This window comes from Pteropus vampyrus, unplaced genomic scaffold, assembly GCF_000151845.1.
Source record: "Pteropus vampyrus isolate Shadow unplaced genomic scaffold, Pvam_2.0 Scaffold4, whole genome shotgun sequence".
In the NCBI taxonomy this organism is placed as follows: Eukaryota; Metazoa; Chordata; class Mammalia; order Chiroptera; family Pteropodidae; genus Pteropus; species Pteropus vampyrus.
Genome location: NW_011888785.1, coordinates 19,303,755 through 19,325,646, shown reverse-complemented (window position 1 = coordinate 19,325,646; position 21,892 = coordinate 19,303,755). Strand labels below are relative to the sequence as shown.

The 21,892-nt window shown below is 34.5% G+C and overlaps 2 protein-coding genes across 8 annotated transcripts in view; one reads left to right on the top strand and one right to left on the bottom strand.

Moving 5' to 3' along the window:
- SLC25A40 (solute carrier family 25 member 40) overlaps positions 1-12,064 on the bottom strand; it is a 49,225-nt gene extending 37,161 nt beyond the window's left edge. For 2 of the 5 annotated variants that reach the window (XM_023533410.1, XM_011364084.2), the window contains exon 1: positions 11,849-12,064. The gene's annotated coding sequence lies outside the window, so the exon portion shown is untranslated. Of the gene's footprint in view, positions 1-11,654; positions 11,801-11,848 lie in introns of those variants that run through there. The other 3 variants (XM_011364064.2, XM_011364091.2, XM_011364074.2) reach the window with 2 other exon arrangements.
- A 136-nt stretch (positions 12,065-12,200) lies between these two features.
- Positions 12,201-21,892, top strand: part of DBF4 (DBF4 zinc finger) — a 25,652-nt gene continuing 15,960 nt past the window's right edge. For all 3 annotated transcript variants that reach the window (XM_023533392.1, XM_011364046.2, XM_023533388.1), the window contains exons 1-4: positions 12,201-12,516; positions 13,759-13,931; positions 19,637-19,816; positions 21,286-21,336. In XM_023533392.1, the coding sequence (XP_023389160.1) occupies positions 12,471-12,516; positions 13,759-13,931; positions 19,637-19,816; positions 21,286-21,336 (450 nt within the window). In that variant the 5' untranslated portion in view covers positions 12,201-12,470. The remainder of the gene's footprint in view (positions 12,517-13,758; positions 13,932-19,636; positions 19,817-21,285; positions 21,337-21,892) is intronic.

The following is a 21,892-nucleotide window of genomic DNA, read 5'->3' as shown; positions in this document are numbered from 1 at the left end:
TCAAGAACATATGTACATTACCACTACTCCTATTTAATATTTTATTAAAGGTCCTAGCCATCTAGGTAAAGCAAAAAATATATGTGTGTATGTATTTACAATTTAGAAAGAAAAAAGTCATTATTTGCAGATGACACAATTGTGAACACGGAAAATTTAAGCCCACTATTTAATTATAAGAAGTAAAGGCAATGTTGCTAGATATAAAAATCAATATGCCAAATTAAATTGTATTTCTGTATACTAGCAACACACAGAAAATAAAATTTAAAATAAACAGCATGCACAATAGAATGGAAGAATTTTATGTTCTCTGGAAATCTCACAAAAGATTTTCAAGACATCTGTAGAAAAAAACATAAAATTTAACTCACTTAAAGGCCTTAATATAGAGAAATATACCATTTCATTGACTGAAAGAATGAATTCTATCGATTCTTCCTAACTGATCTATAAGTCTCAGGAATCATAAGCTAAACTCCAAATCTTCTTACTTTAGTAGATTTGACAAACTACTTCCCAAAACTTATATGGAAGTAAAAAATGGCATGAATTGACAAAATTGTAAGGTGTAGCTAAAGCAGAGGTTACAAGGAAATTTTTAACATATGCTTATATTATAAAAGGTCTAAAAATCAATGATCTAAGCACCTCCCCTAAGGAACTAGAAAAACAAGAGCAAATTAGAATCCAAGAAAACGGAAAGAATAAAAATAGAAACTAAAAGGAAAAATTCACTAGAAGGGTTCAACAGCATGTTTGAGAAGGGAGACTGAACCAGGGAACTTAAAGACAGATCAATTGAGATCACTCAATCTGAGCAACAGAAATAAAAAGAAAGAACACCCAACAGAGCCTAACAGACCTTGGGACATTATCAAGCATGTCAACATACACATAACAGGACCCCCAGAAATAGAGGAGAGAAGGGGGCAGAATGATGGCTAAAACTTTTCAACTTTGATAAAAGAAATGAACCTAACAGGCTCAAAAAATTCCTATAGAATAAACTCAAAGAGAGCCACACTGAGACATGTTATAATCAAACTGGCAAAGTCAAACACAAAGAGAATCCTGAAAGCAGTGAGAAAAGAAATTCAGCATATTAAAAGAATCCCCCAGAATTAACAGCTGATTTCACATCCAAAACCATAATGGCCAGAAGGCAGTGGGATAATGTTTTCACAGCAGTGAAAAGAAAAAGACTCTCAACCAATAATTCTGTATCTAACAAATTATGCAGTTTGATCCTTGAACAGGAGTCTGAACTGCATGGATCTGCTTATACATGGATTTTTTTCAATAAATACCATAAATGTATTTTCTCTTCCGCATGATTTTAACATTTTCTTTTCTCTAGCTTTGTTGTAAGAATACAGTATATAACACACATAACATACAAAATATGTGTTAACTGACTACTTATGTTATCAGTAAAGCTTCCAGTCAATAGCAGGCTATTTAGTTTTGGGGAAGTCAAAATTTATATGCAAATTTTCATCTGCATAGGGGGGTCAGTGCCCCTAACTCGTGCATCATTCAAAGGTCAACTGTACTTTGAAATTGAGAGAAAAATTAAGATATTCCCAGAAAAACAAAATCACAGAGAATTTGTCACTAGTGGACTTGTCCTACAAGAAATACTGGAAGATAGAGGACAATCTGGTGTCAGCCAGAAGAGAGAGGTGTTAGAGGGCTGGGAGAAAGGGGTGAGGGGTTAAAGAAGTACAAATAAGTAGTTGACAGATAGTCATAGGGATGGGCAGCACAGCATACGGAATGCAGTAAGCATTAATGTAATGGCTAGGTGGAGAGCCAGAAAAGAGAAAGAGCAATTAGGAGGATCATTTTATAAACTATATAAATGTCTAACCAAGATATTATGTGCTTGAAACTAATAATAAAGTAAATTAAAAATATACATAATAAAAATAAATAAAATATAAATGAAGAAAAAAATACTAAAATGAAAGGCACTAGAAACAAATGAAGAAACAAGGAGAACCAGCAAAATTAATGACATAGGTAACATAAAAGATGATCGGATAAAGCAATAAAATAAATCTGTGTTGACGGGCATACAATATATAAAGATATAATTTGTAATGACATCAATAACACAAAGGACAGAGGACAGGATGGGACTACACAAGAGAAAATTTTTGATACTATTGAAATTACATTGGTATTAATCTGAGCCAAATCATTATAAATTAAAATATTTTCTATTCCACCAGACAAAAACTAAGAAAATAACAAAAAATATAACAGAAGAAACAACAAAGGAATTAAAGCAGCAAATGAGAAAATATCTATTCAAAACAGAAGGCAATAATAAAGGAAGAGTGAAACAAAACAAATACATACAGAAAAAAATAGCAAAACAGCAGGTGTAAATCCCACCTGATTAAATGTAGATGGATAAGACTATACTACCCTGTCTACAAGAGATATGTTTTAGATTCAAACACAAAAATAGGCTGAAAGTAAATGAATGGAACAGCAGTAATGGTAACTACAAATGTAAATTTACAAATCTGCATTAATGTATTTTTGGTTGGTAATTCCTATTTTTTTCTCTACATGATTTTAAATAATTATATAAAATAATAATGATAAATCTATGTTCATTACTATCATTTATAACTATGTTACTTATAACAATAACAATATATCATTCATAACAACATGAAAGGGTTGAGGGAATGAAGTTATATAGGAGCAAAGTTTTTATATACTATTAAAGCCAAGGTGGTATTAATCTGAACAAAATTGTTATAAATTAAATTTTTGTTGTAATCCTCAGCACACCCCCAAAAGAAATAAGTGAAATATATATAGTTTTAAAAAAAAAAAAGGAATCTTTACCTAACACGAAAGATAAAAGTAATGAAAGAACTGAAGAACAAAAATATAGCACAGATGGAAAACAAATAAACAAAAAGCCTGACAAGTCGGTCTTGTCTTATGAATAATTTCATTATTAAACACTCCAATTAAGCAACAGAGAGTGGGAGAATAAATTTAAAAATTTTAGAAACTACAAGAGACTCATTTCAGAATCAAAGACACAAACAGGTTGAAAATGAAAGTGGAAAAAGATACTCTGTGAAGACAGTAAGTAACCAAAGAGAGAGACAGAATGCCAATACTAGTATCAGACAATATGGACTTTCAGATAAAAGTTGTTATAACAAAGAAGTGCCAAATGATGATAAAAGGGTCAATCTATCAAGATATAACATTTGTAAACATATATATCTATCTCTAACAACAGAGCCCCAAATTATATGAAGCAAAAACTGACAGGACAAAGACACAGGCAGTTCAATAATATTTGGAAACTTAAATCTTTCACTTTCTAATGAATAAAACTAGATAAAAGATATACAAGGAACCAGAAGTCCTAAATAACAGTATAAGCCAACTAGAACTAGACTTAACAGACACACATAGAATACTCCACCAAACAGGAGGAAATACTCTCTTCTCAGGTGAACGTGAAATATTCTCTGGGATAAATCATATGTTAGAGCATAAAACGAGTTTCAATAAATTTAAAAGGACTGAAATAATACAAAGTATTTTCTCTGATCACAATAGAAAATTAGATATCAATAATGAAGAAAATGTGCAATATTCAGAAACATGTGGAATGAAACAACACACTCTTACATAACTAATAGATCAAAGTGTTACAAGAGAAATTAGGAAACACCCTGAGATGAATGCATATGAAAACACAACATGCCAAAACTTAAGAGATGCAATAAAAGCACTGAGAGAAAAATTTAGAGCTGTAAAGGCCTATTAAAATATAAGGAAGACCTCAAATCAATAACCTAACCTTCTTCCATATGGAACCTAATAAAAGAAGAGCAAACTAAACCCAAGCAAGAAGAGGAAAGAAATAGTATAAATTAGAATGTAAATAAACAAAATAGTAGAAAGTATCAATAAAACCAAAAGTTGTTTCTGTATAATGATCAACAAAGTTGACATTTAGCTAGACTGACAAAGAAAAAAGAGAAGACTCAAATTACTAAAATCAGGCATGAAAGTAGAGACATTATCAGCTTTACAGAAATAAAAATTATTACAGAATATTATGAACAAGTATCTGTCAACAAATCACATAACCTGGATAAAACTGACAAATTCATAGAAATACACATACTACAAAAACTGACTCAAGAAGAAACAGAAAATCAAAAGACTTATAACAAGAAATTTAATTAGTAATCAAAAATCTCCCAATAAAGAAAAGTCCAGGACTAGATGGCTTCACTGGTGAATTCCATCAAACATTTAAAAAAGAATTAACATCACTTCTTTTCAAACTCTTCTAATAAATAGAAGAGGGAACACTTCTAACTCATTCTATGCAGCCAACATTATTCTGATACCGTAGTTGAGGACACCACAAAAAACTACAAATACACTGTATGTATACGGATGCTAAAATTCTTAACAAAATACAAGTAAACCAAACTCAACTATATATCAAAACAATTTACACCATGACCAAACGGAATTAACCCCAGAAATGTGCAGGTGGTTCAACATGTGAAAATCAATCCATGAAGTATATACCACATTAATTAAGTGAAGGAAAGAACGCATGATTAACTCAGTTCATGCGGAAAAATAATCTGATAAAATCCAACCTTTCATGATACACTCAACAAAGTAGTAAAAAAGAGAACTTCATCAACCTGATAAAGGACATCTATGAAAACCCCACAAATAACATCATACTTAATGGGAAAGACTGAAAGCCCTCTCCCACGGATCAGGAAAAAACACAAGGATGTCTGTCTATTCAACATCATCCTTGAAGTTCTAGCTAGGCAATTAGGCAATAAAAATAAACAAAGGCATCCAGATTTGAAAGGAAGAAAAACCATATTCGCAGATGGCATAATTTTATATCTAGAAAATTCTAAAGAATTCACCAGGGGAAAAAAAAAAACCTATCAGAGGTAATAAATTTAGCAAAGTTGTAGGAAACAAGATCAACATACAATAATCAGTTATACTTCTATATAGCAATGAACAATTTATTCTATATAGAATTACACTAAATGAATCTGAAAATAAAATTTTTTTAAAATTCCATTTACGATAACATCAAAAACAAAATGCTTTAGATGTAAGACCTGTACAATGAAAATTATAAAACATCACTGAAACAAAATAAAGAAGACCTAAAAAAGTGGAAAAACGTGTTCATGCACAGGAACATATAATGCTAAGATGGCACTACTCCAACAAATTCAATGTAATCATTATCAAAATTCCAACTGTTTTGCAAAAATGGACAAATTGATCCTAAAATTCATGACATTCCTAGAGACCCCAAATAACCATAAAAATCTTGGAGAACAACAACAAATTTGGAGGGCTGAGACTTCACAATTTCAAAACTTATTACACGGCTACAGTTACTAACACAGAATAGTACTGGTATAAGGATAAGCATATAGGTCACGGAATAGCATCAATATTCCTGAAACAGCCCCATACATCTATGGTCAATTGATTTTCAGCAAGGTTGCAAAGACCATTCAATGGGGAAAGTACAATCTTTTCAACAAATGGCACTGGGACAAATGGAATATCCACATCAAAAGAATGAAGATGGCCCACTAGATCATACCACATACATGCATTAATTTGAAATGGGTCAAAGACCTAAATATAAGTGCTAAAAGAATGAAACTCTCAGAAGATGAAGTAAAACTAAATAACTTTGGATTTGGTAATAGGTTCCTGAATATGACACTGAAAGTATAAGAACCAAAAGAAACATAAATACAATTGGATTTTTATCAAAATTAAAACTATTCTGTATCAAACACTATCAAAAAAGTGAAGACAAGTCACAGATTTTACAAATCATCTCTGATAAGTGTTCGAAATATTTAAAGAACACTTACAACTCAACGACAAAGACATAAGCCTAATTAAAAAATGAGTAAAGTACCACAACAGACATTTATTCAAAGAGATACAAATAACCAATAAACACATGAAAAGATGCTCAACATCACTAACCTTCAGGGAAATGCAAATCAAAATCATGATGAGGTACTACTTCATACCCAGTCAAAAAGCTATAATTTAAATAAATAAGTATAATAACAAGTATTAATGTGGAAAAGTAGGAAAACTTTTATACTACTGGTAGGAATGAAAAATAATGCAGCCGCTTTGGAAAACAGTTTGGCAGTTTCTCAAAACATTATGCACATGATAACCGTATGACCCAGCAATTCCATTCTTAGGTATATACCCCCCAAAATCGAAAACATAGTCTAACAGAAACTTGTACACAAATGTTCAGAGTGCTATTATTCATAACAGTAAAAAGCAGAAACAACCCAAACGTTCAACTGATGAATGGATAAATAAAATGTGGCATATTCCTACAAGAGACAATTAGTCAATGAAAATGAATGATACATGTTACAACATGGATGAACCTTAAAAACATTACACTAAATGAAAGCCAGTCACAAGAAAAAAAAACCCACATATTTTATAATTCCATTTATATCAAATGTACATAATTGGCAAATCTACAGAGACAGAAAGCAGATTAGTGGTTGCCCAGGTTTGGGAGAAAATGAGAATGACTGCTTAATGGATATTAGCTTAGGTATCTTTTTGAGATGTTGAAGATGTTCTAGAATTAGATAGCAGTGATGGTTGCATAACATTGTGAATAATCCAGAAGTCACTGAACTGTGTACACTTCAAAATGGTTAAAATGGTGAATTTCATGTTATGTAAATTTCACAATATTTTAAAAACTACTCATTATTTCAAAACACATTTATTGGTAGAAGGCTGTGCTGCTGTCCATGATGAAAAAGGGGGAAGAATAGTGACTGAAAGAGACTATGCAGCAATATGCATTTCTCATCTGAAAAGACAAACTAGGGATTGACTAGATCAAGAGTAATTAAGGATCCCAAAAAGAATGGCTATGAGAGAAATAAAAATTATAAAAAAAAGTAATGGCAACAAATAAACTAATTAGGTTCCTTTGAGACAAATGCTGACCCACCTCACTGACAGTATCAAATTTAAGAATCTAGATTAGAGATCTTGCTTTGGTCTTTATACCAAGACTTGGTTGTCTGTTCTTATATCTAATAGAAAAGATAAATATCTTGGTACTATCAACTAAAAACTTTTTTTTTTTTTAAAAGCACATGCTATTTTCATAAAACTCAATGAGAATAATAAAGCAAATTTTGGTTGTACTTCACCTTTTTGCTTAGGATCAAATTTTTGATGAGAATGTCACAATTGTATAAATCTATTAATCAAATTATATAAACTTCTCATCCTATCTCAGTATATAATACCCCTGGGATGATCGAAAATCAAGATAAAAATAAATGCAATGACTGGTACGTGGAGAAAAATAAAACTCTAGTATAGAAAGAAATTTCAAAGATTGAAAGAAGCTACCCTGAGTGGATCATGGGAGAATTAACATGAATTGTAACAGACATTAGAATAAGCATTTTACAGCAATAAAATGATGAGTAATCCAACGGTGAAAATAATAATAATATAAGCTTTATTTTATCTACATGCCAGGAGCTAAGCAAAATGTTTCATCTCTCCCCAATAAATTTCCCTAAAATCCTATGGTATTAAGCTTTATACAATGCTGTTAAAAAGGCAACACTTATACTCTGTATTTTATGTATATTATCACTTCATGGTAAAACCGCATTGGAGAAAAATTTATATTGTCAAAATAAAGATGGAATGTTCTAAAACTAAAAACAAGCAAAACAAAACAAAACTACAAGAGATATCAGTTCACACTCAGTGAGTGATAAGTATGTGTAACAACTGGGATTCTCATATACTGCTGGAGGGAAGGATTAAAAACTTCAGAAGTTTCTCATAGTGTTAAACATCCAGTAACCATATGATTCAGTAATTCCAAGAAAAATAAAAACATGTCCACAAAAGACCTGAATAACAATGTACACAGCAGCATTATTCCTAACAGCCCCAAACTAGAAACAACTCAAATATCCATCAACAGGTGAATGGAGAAACTGTGGTATATTTACACAATGGAATAATACTCAGAAATAAAAGAAACAAACTACTGATCCATGTAGCAACATGGATGAATCATAAAAATGTTTCCCACTTATATGAAGTTGAAATACAGGCAAACTATTTATGATAATAGAAATCAGAAGAATGGTTATCTCCAGGAGAAGGGAGATTAGCACAAGGAATGAAATAACCTGAGATGACAGAAATAGTCTATATTTTGATTGGAATGGTGATTACATGGATGTACTGGAACTCATCAATTAGTATGCTTAAAATGGGTGTACTTTATCATATATGGATTAAGAGCATTAAAAACTTTTAAAATTTATATGAGACTTCTATGGGGTCTTACAGAAAACCTATCTCACTTAGGTATAGCACATTGTAGGTAATCAATATAGAAGGAAAGAAGGAAGTGGGATAGGTGGGTGATTGTTTTATTTATGGCCAACTATGTATTCTGTACTACCCTAAAGGAATTTACAAATTAGTTCAGAATATATAACCTCTGAATCAGTTCATTCCTTAACAGCTCTCACAGGTGCCACATCAGCCTCTGAATTATGCTCTATCAAGGGGATCCACTATCAAATTTGAATCCTCCTGTCTTGCTTATTCTCCATTTCAACCCTTCACCTAGGTTGTGTTCACTGACTTGATACACTGAATTTCCCCTGGTTTCCCAGCCACCCTCACCTGAGATACGGACTTCAGTGCGACAACCACTAACCAACTCCATCCTTTCATATGCTTAGCCTGCAGAACTAAGAAGTTAACCTCAGAAAAACCTTAGGCCCTTCAATTCACCCAGGTAGTGAGACTTTTAAATGTGAAAATAATAAATATAGCAACAGAACACATTTCAGAAGGTAATATTTCAATAGTTGGCAAATAGATCAAACAGGAATATTACTGAAGGCACCAAATGAGGAGATAAAGGCTGAATTTAAGCTAGGCTTACTATGAAAAGGAAAGAGGAACAATTGCCAACCAGGTGGAGAGACTTAAGCAAAAGAAAAAAAACAGGAAAGTGATATTACAGAAGAACAAATACATCCACTTGTCCAGACTCTAGAATAAAAAATTTATATATGTATATGTGTGAGGCAGTCTGGAAAAGCAGATTAGGTCTCATCTGATAATCACAAAAAGTTGTTGAGTAGACTGAGCATATATTACCTTATTTACGGATGAGGAAATTGTAGCATAGAAAGGTTAATACTTGCCCAAGATCATAAAACTACTTAGAAATAGAGCCAATACCTAGTGAACTTCATTTCTCCTGATTCACAGCTAAATGTTCATTTAAATAGATCATGATTCTAAGTGTTCTCCTACTTTGCTTAATAGAATTCTTTAACCAAACTCTCACCATAAACCCTGTCCCGATTCATTTCTTCTTGCATGTATACTTTTCACCTGAAGCACATTTCAAGATATGCTTTAATATAAACCTTATTCTCTTACAAATAGCCCTGATTATTGACGTGATAGGTAAGGAGGTTTCTATACTTATAGGCCACAGATACATGACCAAGTCCTTCTTCCGGTGACTACTAAGACATTTTAGTTCCAATAATAATCTTTTAAAAAATTAACCTTGGGTTACAGATTAGAAAGTTACTAACACAGTCCAGTAAAACAGATTTTCTGCTTTTCATAATTTGAATTATGACATACGATTTAGTCAAGGGTGTATCTAAAAGCATAGGGTACAACTGTTACTGTCCTTCATTGTAGGAAATAAGGAAGGTAATTCATCTTTTACAAGAACATAAAATGGGCTTACAGTTTTTTATTTTCTTCAATAAAAACATGTTTAAATCTTTCCTATATCCCCTAAACCAGTGGTCCACAACCAGGCCCCACAGCAGGAAATGAGCTGCCAGCTAGCTAGTGAAGCTTCCCCTGTATTTGCAGCTCCTCCCCAGCGCTAGCATCACGGCCTTTTAGCTCTACCACAGATCATCAGGCATTAGATTATTATAGGAGCACCAGTCCCAATCTTCCCTTCCTATCTCTGTAATTCCCTACACTGACAGATTTTTTGCAAGAGGATACATTTAATCTGTTTCCACTTCAAACTCATCATTATCTAGTACAGTACTTACCTTAGCCATCTACTGAAATTCTCAGTAAGGAAACTAATGATACCTTAAACACCAGAATCAAAGGCCTATTTTTCAAGTCAGCCTTTTTGAACTCTTGAGGATAGAGGGGCTGGTGTGGAGTTTACCACAATGATAGCACTTACTGAGCTCTTAACTCTGTGCCAGGCACTGTCCTAATTAAGCTTTCAAAAATGTTTTGTTTAAATCTGACAATATCTGAGAAGTAATCTTTTCATAGATTAAAATCAAGGCTCAAAATTACCCCAAACCATATAGTTAGTAAAGCTTGCATGATCTCAATGTTTGCAATTCTGTGACTTTTGACAGTTTGTTTTGTTCCCAGTTCTCTTCCTATCTCTGTGTGTGGCCTTTTCTCCATTTCTTTCACTATATTCTCACCCTCTGTTTATCGCTACTTCTCTTATTTCACTTGCTCTCCAGGGCGATTACATGTCCTCCCAGAACTGTAACTACATTCTATATTAGTGTGTCTAATCTTTTACAGCTTTTTATAAATATAAAAAGCTGGTGCTCTTTCTATAGTTCACATTTTGAAAATAAGCTGTTTTTCCCAAATAGAAAAATCTCATATTGAATATGTTCAAACTACACCTCCTCCTGCCTCTCAAGTTCTGATAACCTCTTTATGTACTTTTATGCATCACCGCTGACTGCGAACCAGTGATCCAGTCTGTGGATGTCTCTCAAATCAATCTTTCTTCCCCCTATCAACCGCCTACCCCACATATACACATCTCTCCTGAGTTACAGACAATTACCAACTATCTAATAAAAATACTTCGATGAGTCTCCCCAGGTCCTTCAACCTAAAGCCATCCACATCTGAACCATCTCTCTGTGTTCTCCGTTTTGTGATACTATAGGTATCACAATCCACCGTTGTCTATACCTTTCAGGTACTGATTTGCAAAATGGTGTTTATAGGCACTAACGTCCCGGAACCACTAAGTCAAAAATCAACCAGTAAACAATGAGTGGCCAAGAGTTAAGAAATGCATAGTCCAAGATTAAATCCTCTTCTCCCTTGAAAGGTTAACAAGCAGAAACATACCCAAACCATTATTTCGTGAAGCGTTTTCTCATTTACAAAACAAAAATAATGTACATAATTTTAATTTAACCCGTACTATAGGCCCATTATTTTCCCCATTTTACAGTTGAAAAACTGAGACTCAAAGAGATCAGGAAATTTAACCAAAATCTTACAAGCTGATTAAGAGGCCGATTCAAACCCAAACCCTAGACCTGCGATTTCCACTTTTTTCGACTATTACTGAAATAAAACGAAAACAAGTCTGTGCAAAACAGAGGTCAACAGAACAGCACACCCAGTCAAGTACCAAAAGGGCACAAGGCCATCAGAACGCGCTTTAGGCGAAGGGCTTCCACCCTCGCTCCGACACCCCCCAACCTCCAAGCTGCTCTCACCTCGGGAAGTCCCTCTGCGGCCCCGTCTACCGCCCCGAGGGTCGACGGTCACCGCGGGAAAACCACACTCGGTGACTCTGGGCGCGCTGAACACTAGCTATCGCCGCCTCCCGGCCGGGCCCAAGTCCTGGCTCATCCGCAGCCGCCACGCCTCCAGACTACGGGACATCTGACCCGTAAGAAATAAAACGTACCTGGTGGAGGAGAAGACTGGAAGGCAGGCGATCCCGGCAAACCTAAAAGGCTAGAATGACCCTGATGGAGGGCTGGGACGACCTCCAGCACTAACTGCATCCACTACGTTTGGTCAACACCCAGTCACAAAGTCTCTTGGAGGCAGCGCAGAAACGCTAAGTAGCGGAGCTGAGAGCGCGAATCTGAAGCCAAAGACATAGCGATAGGGGAGGGGCGTGGGCGGAGACGTGACCCGTGGGGGCGGGGCGCGCGGCGCGAGGAGGCGGGACATGCGGGGCGGGACGTGCAGCACGTGGGGGCGAGCGCGAGGCGGGGCACGGCGTGCGGCGTGAGAGGAGGCGGGGCGCGCGTATCGGCGCCGCGGCCGCGTGACGCGTTTTCAAATCTTCAACCGCCGCAGTCCACTCGTTTGTGCTTTTCCTCTTCCTCTTCCGCGCCTTGAAGCTGGGTCCTGCCCTGGAAACCCAACAGGAGGAAGCGCTGTGTCTACGGCGTGGGTGTGATAATCCGCGGAAGGGAAGAGCCAACTGGCCCGTCTACGGGCCTTGAGGAACCGTGTTTTCTCGACCGTCCGGCGCGACACCCTCCCCGGACGCAGCATGTAGGTGCCGGGCGGCTGCCATGAACTCCGGAGCTATGAGGATCCACAGCAAAGGACATTTCCAGGGTATGAAATCCCTCCTCCGCTTTCAGTCTCTTTGATCATTACCTCTCCCGTGATTCCATCGTTGTCTTCAGAGTTCTTTCGGGTCCCGGCTTTTTTTTTTTTTTTTTTTCTCTGCCTTGTGCGTCCTTCTCTGTGGCCTGAGGATGGCTCGGTTAAGAGTTTTGCCTCAAAAAGGGATGGATCCCTGCCCGGCCTCTCGCGCTCTTCACGCTCCTCCTGCGGCCCCCAAATTCCAGGTGGTGCAGTTGGTTGTAAAACTAGAAAACTGTGCAGACCCGAGAACTCTGTGGGGCTCCCACAGATGCTGAGACTCGGCTTAGGCCCTTTGAGCCTGTAGCTGGATCCTCAAAAGCAGATATGCTCCTGGCTTTTCGCTTCACGATTAAATTGGGTGATTGTAGGTAGATTTTTGGTCTTACTCTTATGTTCTCATAAAGAGAAAGTATTTGTATTTTAAACATACCATTACTGTTTTTAACATTATGGACAAACAAACAAAAGCAAACTTCCATTTCCATTCACTTTATTTGGTAAAACATTCCAACCTCTAAGCTTTCCTTTTTAATCTGTATATTATGTGTGTGTATATATATACTCCTATTATATATATGTATATATATACACACACACACACACATAATCTTCAACTTATGAACGGATTGTGTTCTCAGTTAATTTTTAAAGCAGTTGTTTAGATCTCAGATCTCGTCAAAGGAAATGATGAAATAAGTGGTGATTTGGTTCTTCAAATGGAAATTTTGGTTCTTAATATACAGACAAACTGTATGGAACTAAACCTTGAGCAGGAACCTTTGAGGACGACTAAGTCATTCTGAGTAACAGATTTCTCGCATTGCTAAGTGTTTAACATTTTAAGCACAATTTCTGAATGTTCAGCAGAATGGCAAATGCTCATACCCTGTAGAGTTTACAGCCTAAAGAGGAAAATCTTTTCAATAAGATTCCATATACATAAAACATAAACATCTGAATATTCAGCTGTAAATTCAACTATTGACTGAAAAATAGTTGTTTTACAGTATAGTATCTTAAAATATATAGGAAATTTGCCATTATCCTAAGTGATACTACAAAGAAATACACTAAAATCCTAATGACTTAAGTTGATGGAATAAAGATTTCCCCCTCTGTGATATCATTGTATAAAGAAATGTTTTTAAATTAGTAAAAATTTTCTATCTGCAGAAAACATGATGTAATTCTAAATTTTTTAAACAATAGGTGGAATCCAAGTCAAAAATGAAAAAAACAGACCATCTTTGAAATGTCTGAAAACTGATAACAAACCAGAAAAATCCAAATATAAGCCACTTTGGGGAAAAGTATTTTACATTGACTTACCTTCTGTCACCATATCTGAAAAACTGCAAAAGGACATTAAGGATCTGGGAGGGGTAAGTCAAAACCATAAACTGACAAAAAAGGAACAATTTGTAACTAGTACTTTCTAGAATATGTAATCATTTAAATTTTTTATTTTGGAAAACTTATAACCATATAAGCACTAAGCTTAAAATTTTTACCAAATGTATGTCATTAATGAAAAACTCTTTTAACCTTTTGTAGCCTGACAAAACTTTCAGATTTCTGTGATTATCAATTAGTTTAGTGTAAAGTTGACAAAGTGTGAGAAGTGAGACTCCCTTGTCCTGGTGGAACTGCTAATTGCCTTCTCATTGTAATGTTGGGATATCTTACAGATAGCAAGAACTCCATTATGATTATTGGGGAGCTACATAAATTTGTATGGATTAGTATAACAAAAAAAGTGTTATTTACAGAACATGGGAAACTTAAAAGTTACAATTACTCTTGAGTTATAGTCTCAACAGAAAACTTGTCATTGAGGGAACAAGTTTGGATTAAGAATATGGAAAACTTGCTCCTTTCTTACCTTATACATTGAGTAAATGATTAAGAAATTAGAAAATTCAGGTAAAATTCTAAGATTTTCTTAGGATTAAGGTTAATATTAGGTAAATTTTAGCAAGTAAAGTTGAGTTTACTCCCTAATTCTTGTTAAAAAGATTTCTGCTGCACTTTAAATTTGTCAAGGTTAACAACTTTGAGTATTTTGAATAGATCCTGTCATTCCTAGAATAGAGATTTGCAGAACATATAACGGGTTTCTTGGAATTGTTTATTGTTGTGATAGTGTATTTATCTTTGAAAAGTTATTCTACTTTTTTTGCTATTTTCTTAAAACATTGTCATATATTTGTCATAATAGTAGCATATATCATAATGACCACATGACTGCATTCCAAAAGGTTATATATACCTGCCACCATATTGACTGTACCACCTACAGACTCCTTCATTTTAGAAATTAGGTACTTACGGATCCAGAGAAGTTAAATGACTGGCCCAGGGTAGGCTTAGCCTCCTAATTCCTAGACTAATATGGTACTGCACCATTCTGTTTCTCTAGCAAATAATGGCTACAAAGAAATTATCTAATACAGTTTCACAGCTTTCTCAAATATGATATAATAACCCACTAACCCTTCTGATCTAAATCAATGATTTTAGATTTGTGTTTTTAGCAGTGGAATCCTTCAAACAAAATCATATTTAGGAGTCTAATGTGTAAAGCTATTGAAAAGAGAACTGCTAGCACTAGCTCAAATAGCTAGTGCAGAGACTCCTTGTAATGCCCCTGTTTTCTCTCTCTTCTCATTCACACATCAATTCCTGAGGCACTTGCAAGAAACAAATTTTGAATTAACTTAGGCATTAGATAATAGAGACTTTTAGTTTTATGAATACTTCAAATTTTACCCTAAAATTAAAGTAGACCAATGAAGTAAGGGGATATTAAGAGGATAAGTTTCAAAATTTTCCCCCAAGGTGTTGATTTTCAACTGGATTTGATCTATTAACTTTATTCCTTAATTTCTCTTTTTTTAAAAAAATTTTATTCAAATTCTGATCTCCGCCCACACTATCTTTCCAGTATTCTTTGATGTCCTGATTTCTGTCACTAGACCTTACCATTTCTATCACTAAGAACACTTTATAAAAATCTCCTAGTGAACTGTAAAGGACTTTGACCTCTAGACACTAAGAGTTTTAAGATTCAACTTTAACAACTACTTAGTTGAATAGATATTCCTTGAAAGGATTATGCTTATTAATTTTTAGTGTTACTTAGGCCCTTTATCCTTTTGTAATTTCTCTTGCTTCAGATTATTACATTGTTGTCCTTTTTTTAATTGTCCACTTTATGCATTTGTTTTCTCTAGTATTAATGAAAACATCTAAATACCCCATTTATCTGGAGAGTGCACTTCTGACAAATTCAACCATTGAAAGCACAGCAGTGAAGTCTGACATAATGGGGAAATATCTTTGTGGCAAGGAAAGTAGCTGTTACAGAAACATCTTAAAAAGACATGGAACCAACCGCATTTAGGTCCATGTCTAAACAGTTTGGGCTAAAATAAGGCACTTGGAAAAGAATAGAGATATAAGGACAGATACCTTGCCATATCATGAACTTGAAGACAGAGTTACTTGTTTAATGTTCATTATGACATTGAGTAATCAGAAAATAACAATAGCTAATAGATTGAAAACCGTGATAAAACTAAGTCAACAGTACAGAGCATGGTATTAAGTGTTTTGGTAGATTCAAAAATAAATGTGATGTCCATTCTGTCCTCAGCTAGGTAGAGATGACATGGGTACAGCTGATTTTAATACAACATAGAATGTCAAAAAGAGAGAGTACTTCCAAATGAGAACTCGTGGAGGCTGTTGTACAAACACAATTTGAACTCAGCTTTGAAGAATGATGATAATTTGGGCATGTGGAAATTCATTCAAAAATTATTCCCTGGGATTCTCCCTATGTCAGCATTATTTTATATGCTGGGGATACAAAAATAAGAGGTTGTCTAGTCCTCTAGGAATTCTCAGTCTGTGGGAACATCAGACACCTAAATAATTTACAATGTAGCATTATCAATGCTTTACCAGAAATTATGTAGAAATTTCTATTATAATACAGAGATGGAAATGATTAACTCTGCCTTTAGGAATCTTAGGCTATAGCAGAGATAAAGTTTGAGCTGAGGGAGTGGCTCCATAGTATAACGGTTAGCACGTCTGCTTTACATGCAGAAGGTTCTGGGTTCGCGCCCCAGTGGAACTATGGACCAAACCCTGGGTGCGCCAGACCCCAGGTGCGCGCTGCCCCCGTGGGGGCAGATGCCCCGCCTTTAGAGATCCAGTTCTTAAAAAGGGAGACAGCAACATCCGTAGGTCAGGGGTGGAAGTGGGGAGCGGGGGGGGGGGGGGGAATTAAAGAAGCGGGGGGGAAAAAAGTTTGAGCTGAGTCTTGAAAGCCTAATAGGAATATATTAGGCAGAATGGACAAACTAAGTAGAGCAAAGAGCATATTTAAAACATGATTTTTTTTTTTTAAGCAACTGCTAATATTAAAATATAATGAGTTGGGGATTTAGATGGGGGAAATGGCAAGAAACAATGTTATATTGGGGCCAACTTGTAAACAATATTTTATTCACTACTAAAGAGTTATAACTCCAGCTATAGGAAATGGAAAACCAAAGGAAATATGTCGTACCAGCATAAGGGCAAACATACAGACCAATGCAATAGAATAGAGAGCCCAGAAATCAACCCTTGCATATGTGGGCAATTGATTTTCAGCAGGGGTGTCAAGACCATTCATTGAAAGGACAATCTTTTCAACAACTGATGCTAGGAAAACTGGATATCTACATGCAAAAGAATGAAGTTATATCCTTACTCTGCTAAAATTAATTAAAAATGGATCTAATCATGAGACCTAAAACTCTTAGAAGAATGTATAGTGAAAAATCTTTATGACATTGGATTTGACATTGATTCCTTGGATATGACACCAAAAGCACAGGCAACAAATGAAAAAATAGATGAATTGGACTTCATAAAAATGAAAAGGTTTTGTGCATCAAAGAACACCTTATCAAGAGGGTGAAAAGACAACCCACAGAATGGGAGAAAAAGGTATTTGCAAATCACATACCTGATGAAGGATTAGTGTCCAAAATTTATAAACTACTACAACTCAACAACAAAAAATAACCTGATTAAAAAATGAGCAAAGGACTTGAATGGACATTTCTCCAAAGATTACAAATGGGCAATAAGCACATGAAAAGATGGTCAACATCACTCATCATTAGGGAAATACAAACCAAAACCACATGAGATACCATCTCACATCTATTAGGATGGTTGCTATCAAAAAAGTGTTGGTGAGGATATGGGGAAACAAACCCTTTTCATAAGATTGAAAAATGGTGCAACTGCTCTGATAAACAGTACGATGGTTCCTCAAAAAATTAAAAATAGAATTACCATAAGATCAAGCAGTTTTGCTTCTGGGTATATACCTAAAATGATTGAAAGCAGGGTCTTAAAGAGAGATTTGTATACCCATGTTCATAGCAACATAATTCACAATAGCCAAAAGGCGGAAGCAACCCAGATGTTATCAACAAATGGATAAACAAAATGTATATACATACAATGGAATATCATTCAGCCTTGAAAAGAAATGAAATTTTGACTCATGCTCCAATATGAGTGAACCTTGAAAACATTGTGCTAAGTAAAATAAGCAGACACAAAAGGACAAATATAGGATTCTACTTATATGAGGTACCTAGAATAGTCAAATTCATAGAAACAAAGTAAAATAGATATTAAAAGGGATTGGGGAGAGGGGAGAATGGGGAGTTATTGTTCAATGTGTACAGAGTTTCAGCTTGGAATGATGAAAAAGTTCTGGAAATGGATAGTGGTGATGGTTGCACAATATTATGAATGTGTTTATTGCTACTGAGTTGTACACCTAAAAATGTTTAAAATGGTAAATTTTATGTTATATATGTTTTATCACAATTTTAAAATCACGTAGGAGATTGGGCTTCTCTTGTAAGATTGGAACCTGTGGCAGTGCTAGGGCCACATATCTATGAAAACGAAGAAAGTATTTGATGTGTAAATTGTTTATATTTCTGCTGACCCATGTAGGTATTTGGAATAAATAAATGTGGATACTTAATTTATTTACTAGTTAATGAAAGTGTTGCTCAGAGAAAAAGGGAGCAGGGATTTGCATTTAACCAAGGTGGGGGAGGGGGCACTGGTCTTAGCAAATCTGCTTAATGCTTAGATGAAATTAATTCATCTGTTACTTTCTTTTATTATCCCCATTTATATTTTGAGATCCTGTACAAATTAGAGCTGTTTAGAATATTGTAGAAGTCCTTGATTTATGCAACTAGTTACTGATTTGTAGTATTTATTTCTACTTAGTTTAATTTTCTGCCCCTTGAGTGAGAGCAACTTTTGATAATATTGACTTTGCTACATGTGTTTATAAATTCAGGCATTTAAGTAGTGGTTTTCAAACATTTTAGTGGGGAAATTCTCTTCAGTCTTATACTCCTAAGGGTTAGGATTTCCTCCTTGCCTTTAGTTTGTCCTATGGAAAGATTAATATTATAACTTTATGATTTTGAACTGTGCTGTCCAAAACAGTAGTCGGACTCATATAGTTATTTAAATTTAAGTTAATTTAAATTTAAAATTCAGTTCCTTGATCACATTAATTGCTTTGTAAGTACTCAGTAGCCGCATGTGGCAAGTTGCTACCTTATTAGATAATGATGATGAAAAACATTTCCATCATTGCAGTAAGTTCTACTGGGTAGTCCTGCTCTAGAGCATTGACTTGAATCAGAGTATCTGTTTTCAAATTCTATCACTGGTGTAACCTTAGGCAAGTCACTTCTCTTCGATTTTCTTCTCCACAAAATGTGGTTACTGGTACCATGGGGTTGTTGAGTGGATTAAATTATTTAGAATATATAAAGTACTTAAAAATAGTATCTGGAATATGGTGTCATTTTGTGATTGGAACTCCTATAGTACTTTCTTAGAGTTCTAGATTCAGAAGAATGCAGTATAAAAACTACCAGTTTACAAAATGTTAACTGCATCAAATTGGCATTTTATCTGTGCTTAGCATGTGAAACAGTATATGGTTTATATGACTTAAAAATACTTTGTTTTCCTTTAGCGGGTTGAAGAATTTCTCAGCAAAGATATTAGTTATCTTATTTCAAATAAAAAGGAAGCTAAATTTGCACAAACCTTTGGACGAATTTCTCCTGTACCCAGTCCAGAATCTGCATATACTGTAGAAACCACTTCACCTCATCCCAGCCATGATGGAAGTTCATTTAAGTCTCCAGATTCAGTAAGTCTCTTAAATATGCTTTGAGACTTATCAGAAAGGCTGTAGCTTGAGGATCTCATAATTTTCAAGAGCAAGTTGGCAACAGAGTTCACTTAGGTAGAATGATATTTGCATTGTGTGGCTTTCTGGTCCTTTATAATGTTGCTGACTTATAGAAAGGTGATTTTTCTCTTAGTAGTACTTCTGTGGTTATGCTCTTACTCCTAAAATATACCCTTGCATTTAGGGATGGTTTTTATTTTTTAGAGTAATTTACAACTAAAAAGTAACAGTGATCATTATTTTAAAGAAGAAATGAAAACCTTTTGTTTGTTTCAGAGCAGGGATTAGCAAACTATGGGCACAAGCCAAATCCAGCCTGCTACCTGTTTTTTACAGCCTACAAGCTAAGCATGGTTTTTACATTTTCAAATGGTTGGAGAAAAATTAATATTTTTTGGCAAGTGGAAATTATTTGAAATTCACTTTTATTGTCCATAAATAAAGTTTTATTGGCACATAGCCATACCCATTTGTTTATATATTAACTGGTTGCTTTCCTGCTGTAAAGGCAGAATTGGATAGTTGCAATAGACTATATGGCCTGCAGAGCCTAAAACAGGTACTATCTAGCCCTTTACAGGAAAATTTGCTAACCGCGCTGTTCTAGAATTACTGACATCACATCCCTACTACTCCATTGCCAGTAAGTTAGGAGATACAGTGAAGGATAAATTAAACTGATTAGGTGTGGAGAGGAAGTGATTAAAAAAATAAAACGTTTATCTCAGATTGAAAAGTAATTATCATTTTTACCTACTGAAGCCATTTGGAAAGCAGGAAAAATAGGGGGAAACAGAAGAAATGAGTTACATAAGAGATATCACTTGAAAAAATAGACGAATACATCGAAGAAAAGTCAAAGAGAGGAGACCAAGGAAGGCTTATCCATTCTTTCAGTTAATGTTTTAATGGAGGAATGAGATTATATACCAGTGACTAGATCCAAATTAATTGTTGCCTGTAGCATTTCAATTGCTTTTGCTACTATTTTATTTTAAAAGGTGAAATACCATGTAAATCAGTATATACAGTTTATTCATATTCTTAGATCTTCAGTTTAATGGGGAACTCAAATGTAAACTTATTATTACAGACAATAGACAATTTTAGAGGAACCCAGCTATTTTATTTTTCATGTTGAATAGAATTTACTATAGAACTGACCTTCCGTGTTGTTCAGTTGAGGTTAGTTGCATCACCCAGAAAAGACAAACTTTTTAATAGCTCTTACTACAAAGACCCTAAGAAGACCACTTTTTACCATACATTTATTTTGACAGTAATTAAAACTTGTAGAAATAAAATTTATTTTAAATTTTATATTTATGTTAAAATGTATCTGTTTTTATTTAGCTATTTTTTTAAACCTTTTTCAGTGAGGCATTATATTATAACTTTATGTTTGATTGTTCTGTGGTCTTTTATAGGTGTGTTTGAGCAGAGGAAAATTATTAGTTGAAAAAGCTATCAAGGACCATGTAAGTAGGAACTTTAAAAATTCACAGTGTATATTCTATTATTAAAAACTCAAGTAGAAAATAGAGATGTTCTTGAAACCTTTCTTTCCTCATTTGTAGTAGGAAAAGCCTTGTTTTTCCTACTTGTTATCAGCATGTTTCTCTTTTTATGAAGAACAGAATCTACTTTTCATGAAGAAACATCTCCATCTTGTGGCCTTTTAAAATATTACTGGAGACTTCTGAAGCTTGTGGCATTTTTATATTTTCAAATGGAATAATTTATTGAAACTATTAACTATAAGGCTACAGTGCGTACTCATTGTAAATAATATGGGAATATATTAAGCAGGATGGATTTTAGAATTTCCAAAAGAAACTGACGTCCTCATTGCTGTTGTCCTCATTACTGTAGGATCTGTTCTCAATAACCACCTCAGTGACATTAAACTCCAAATTATTTTTAAATTAAGCTCATTTAAAATAGTAATTTTCTAGAAAAACTTTTTTTTTTAAACAGGATTTTATTCCTTCAAACAAATAGTAATTTTCTAGAAAAACTTTTTTTTTTTTTTTA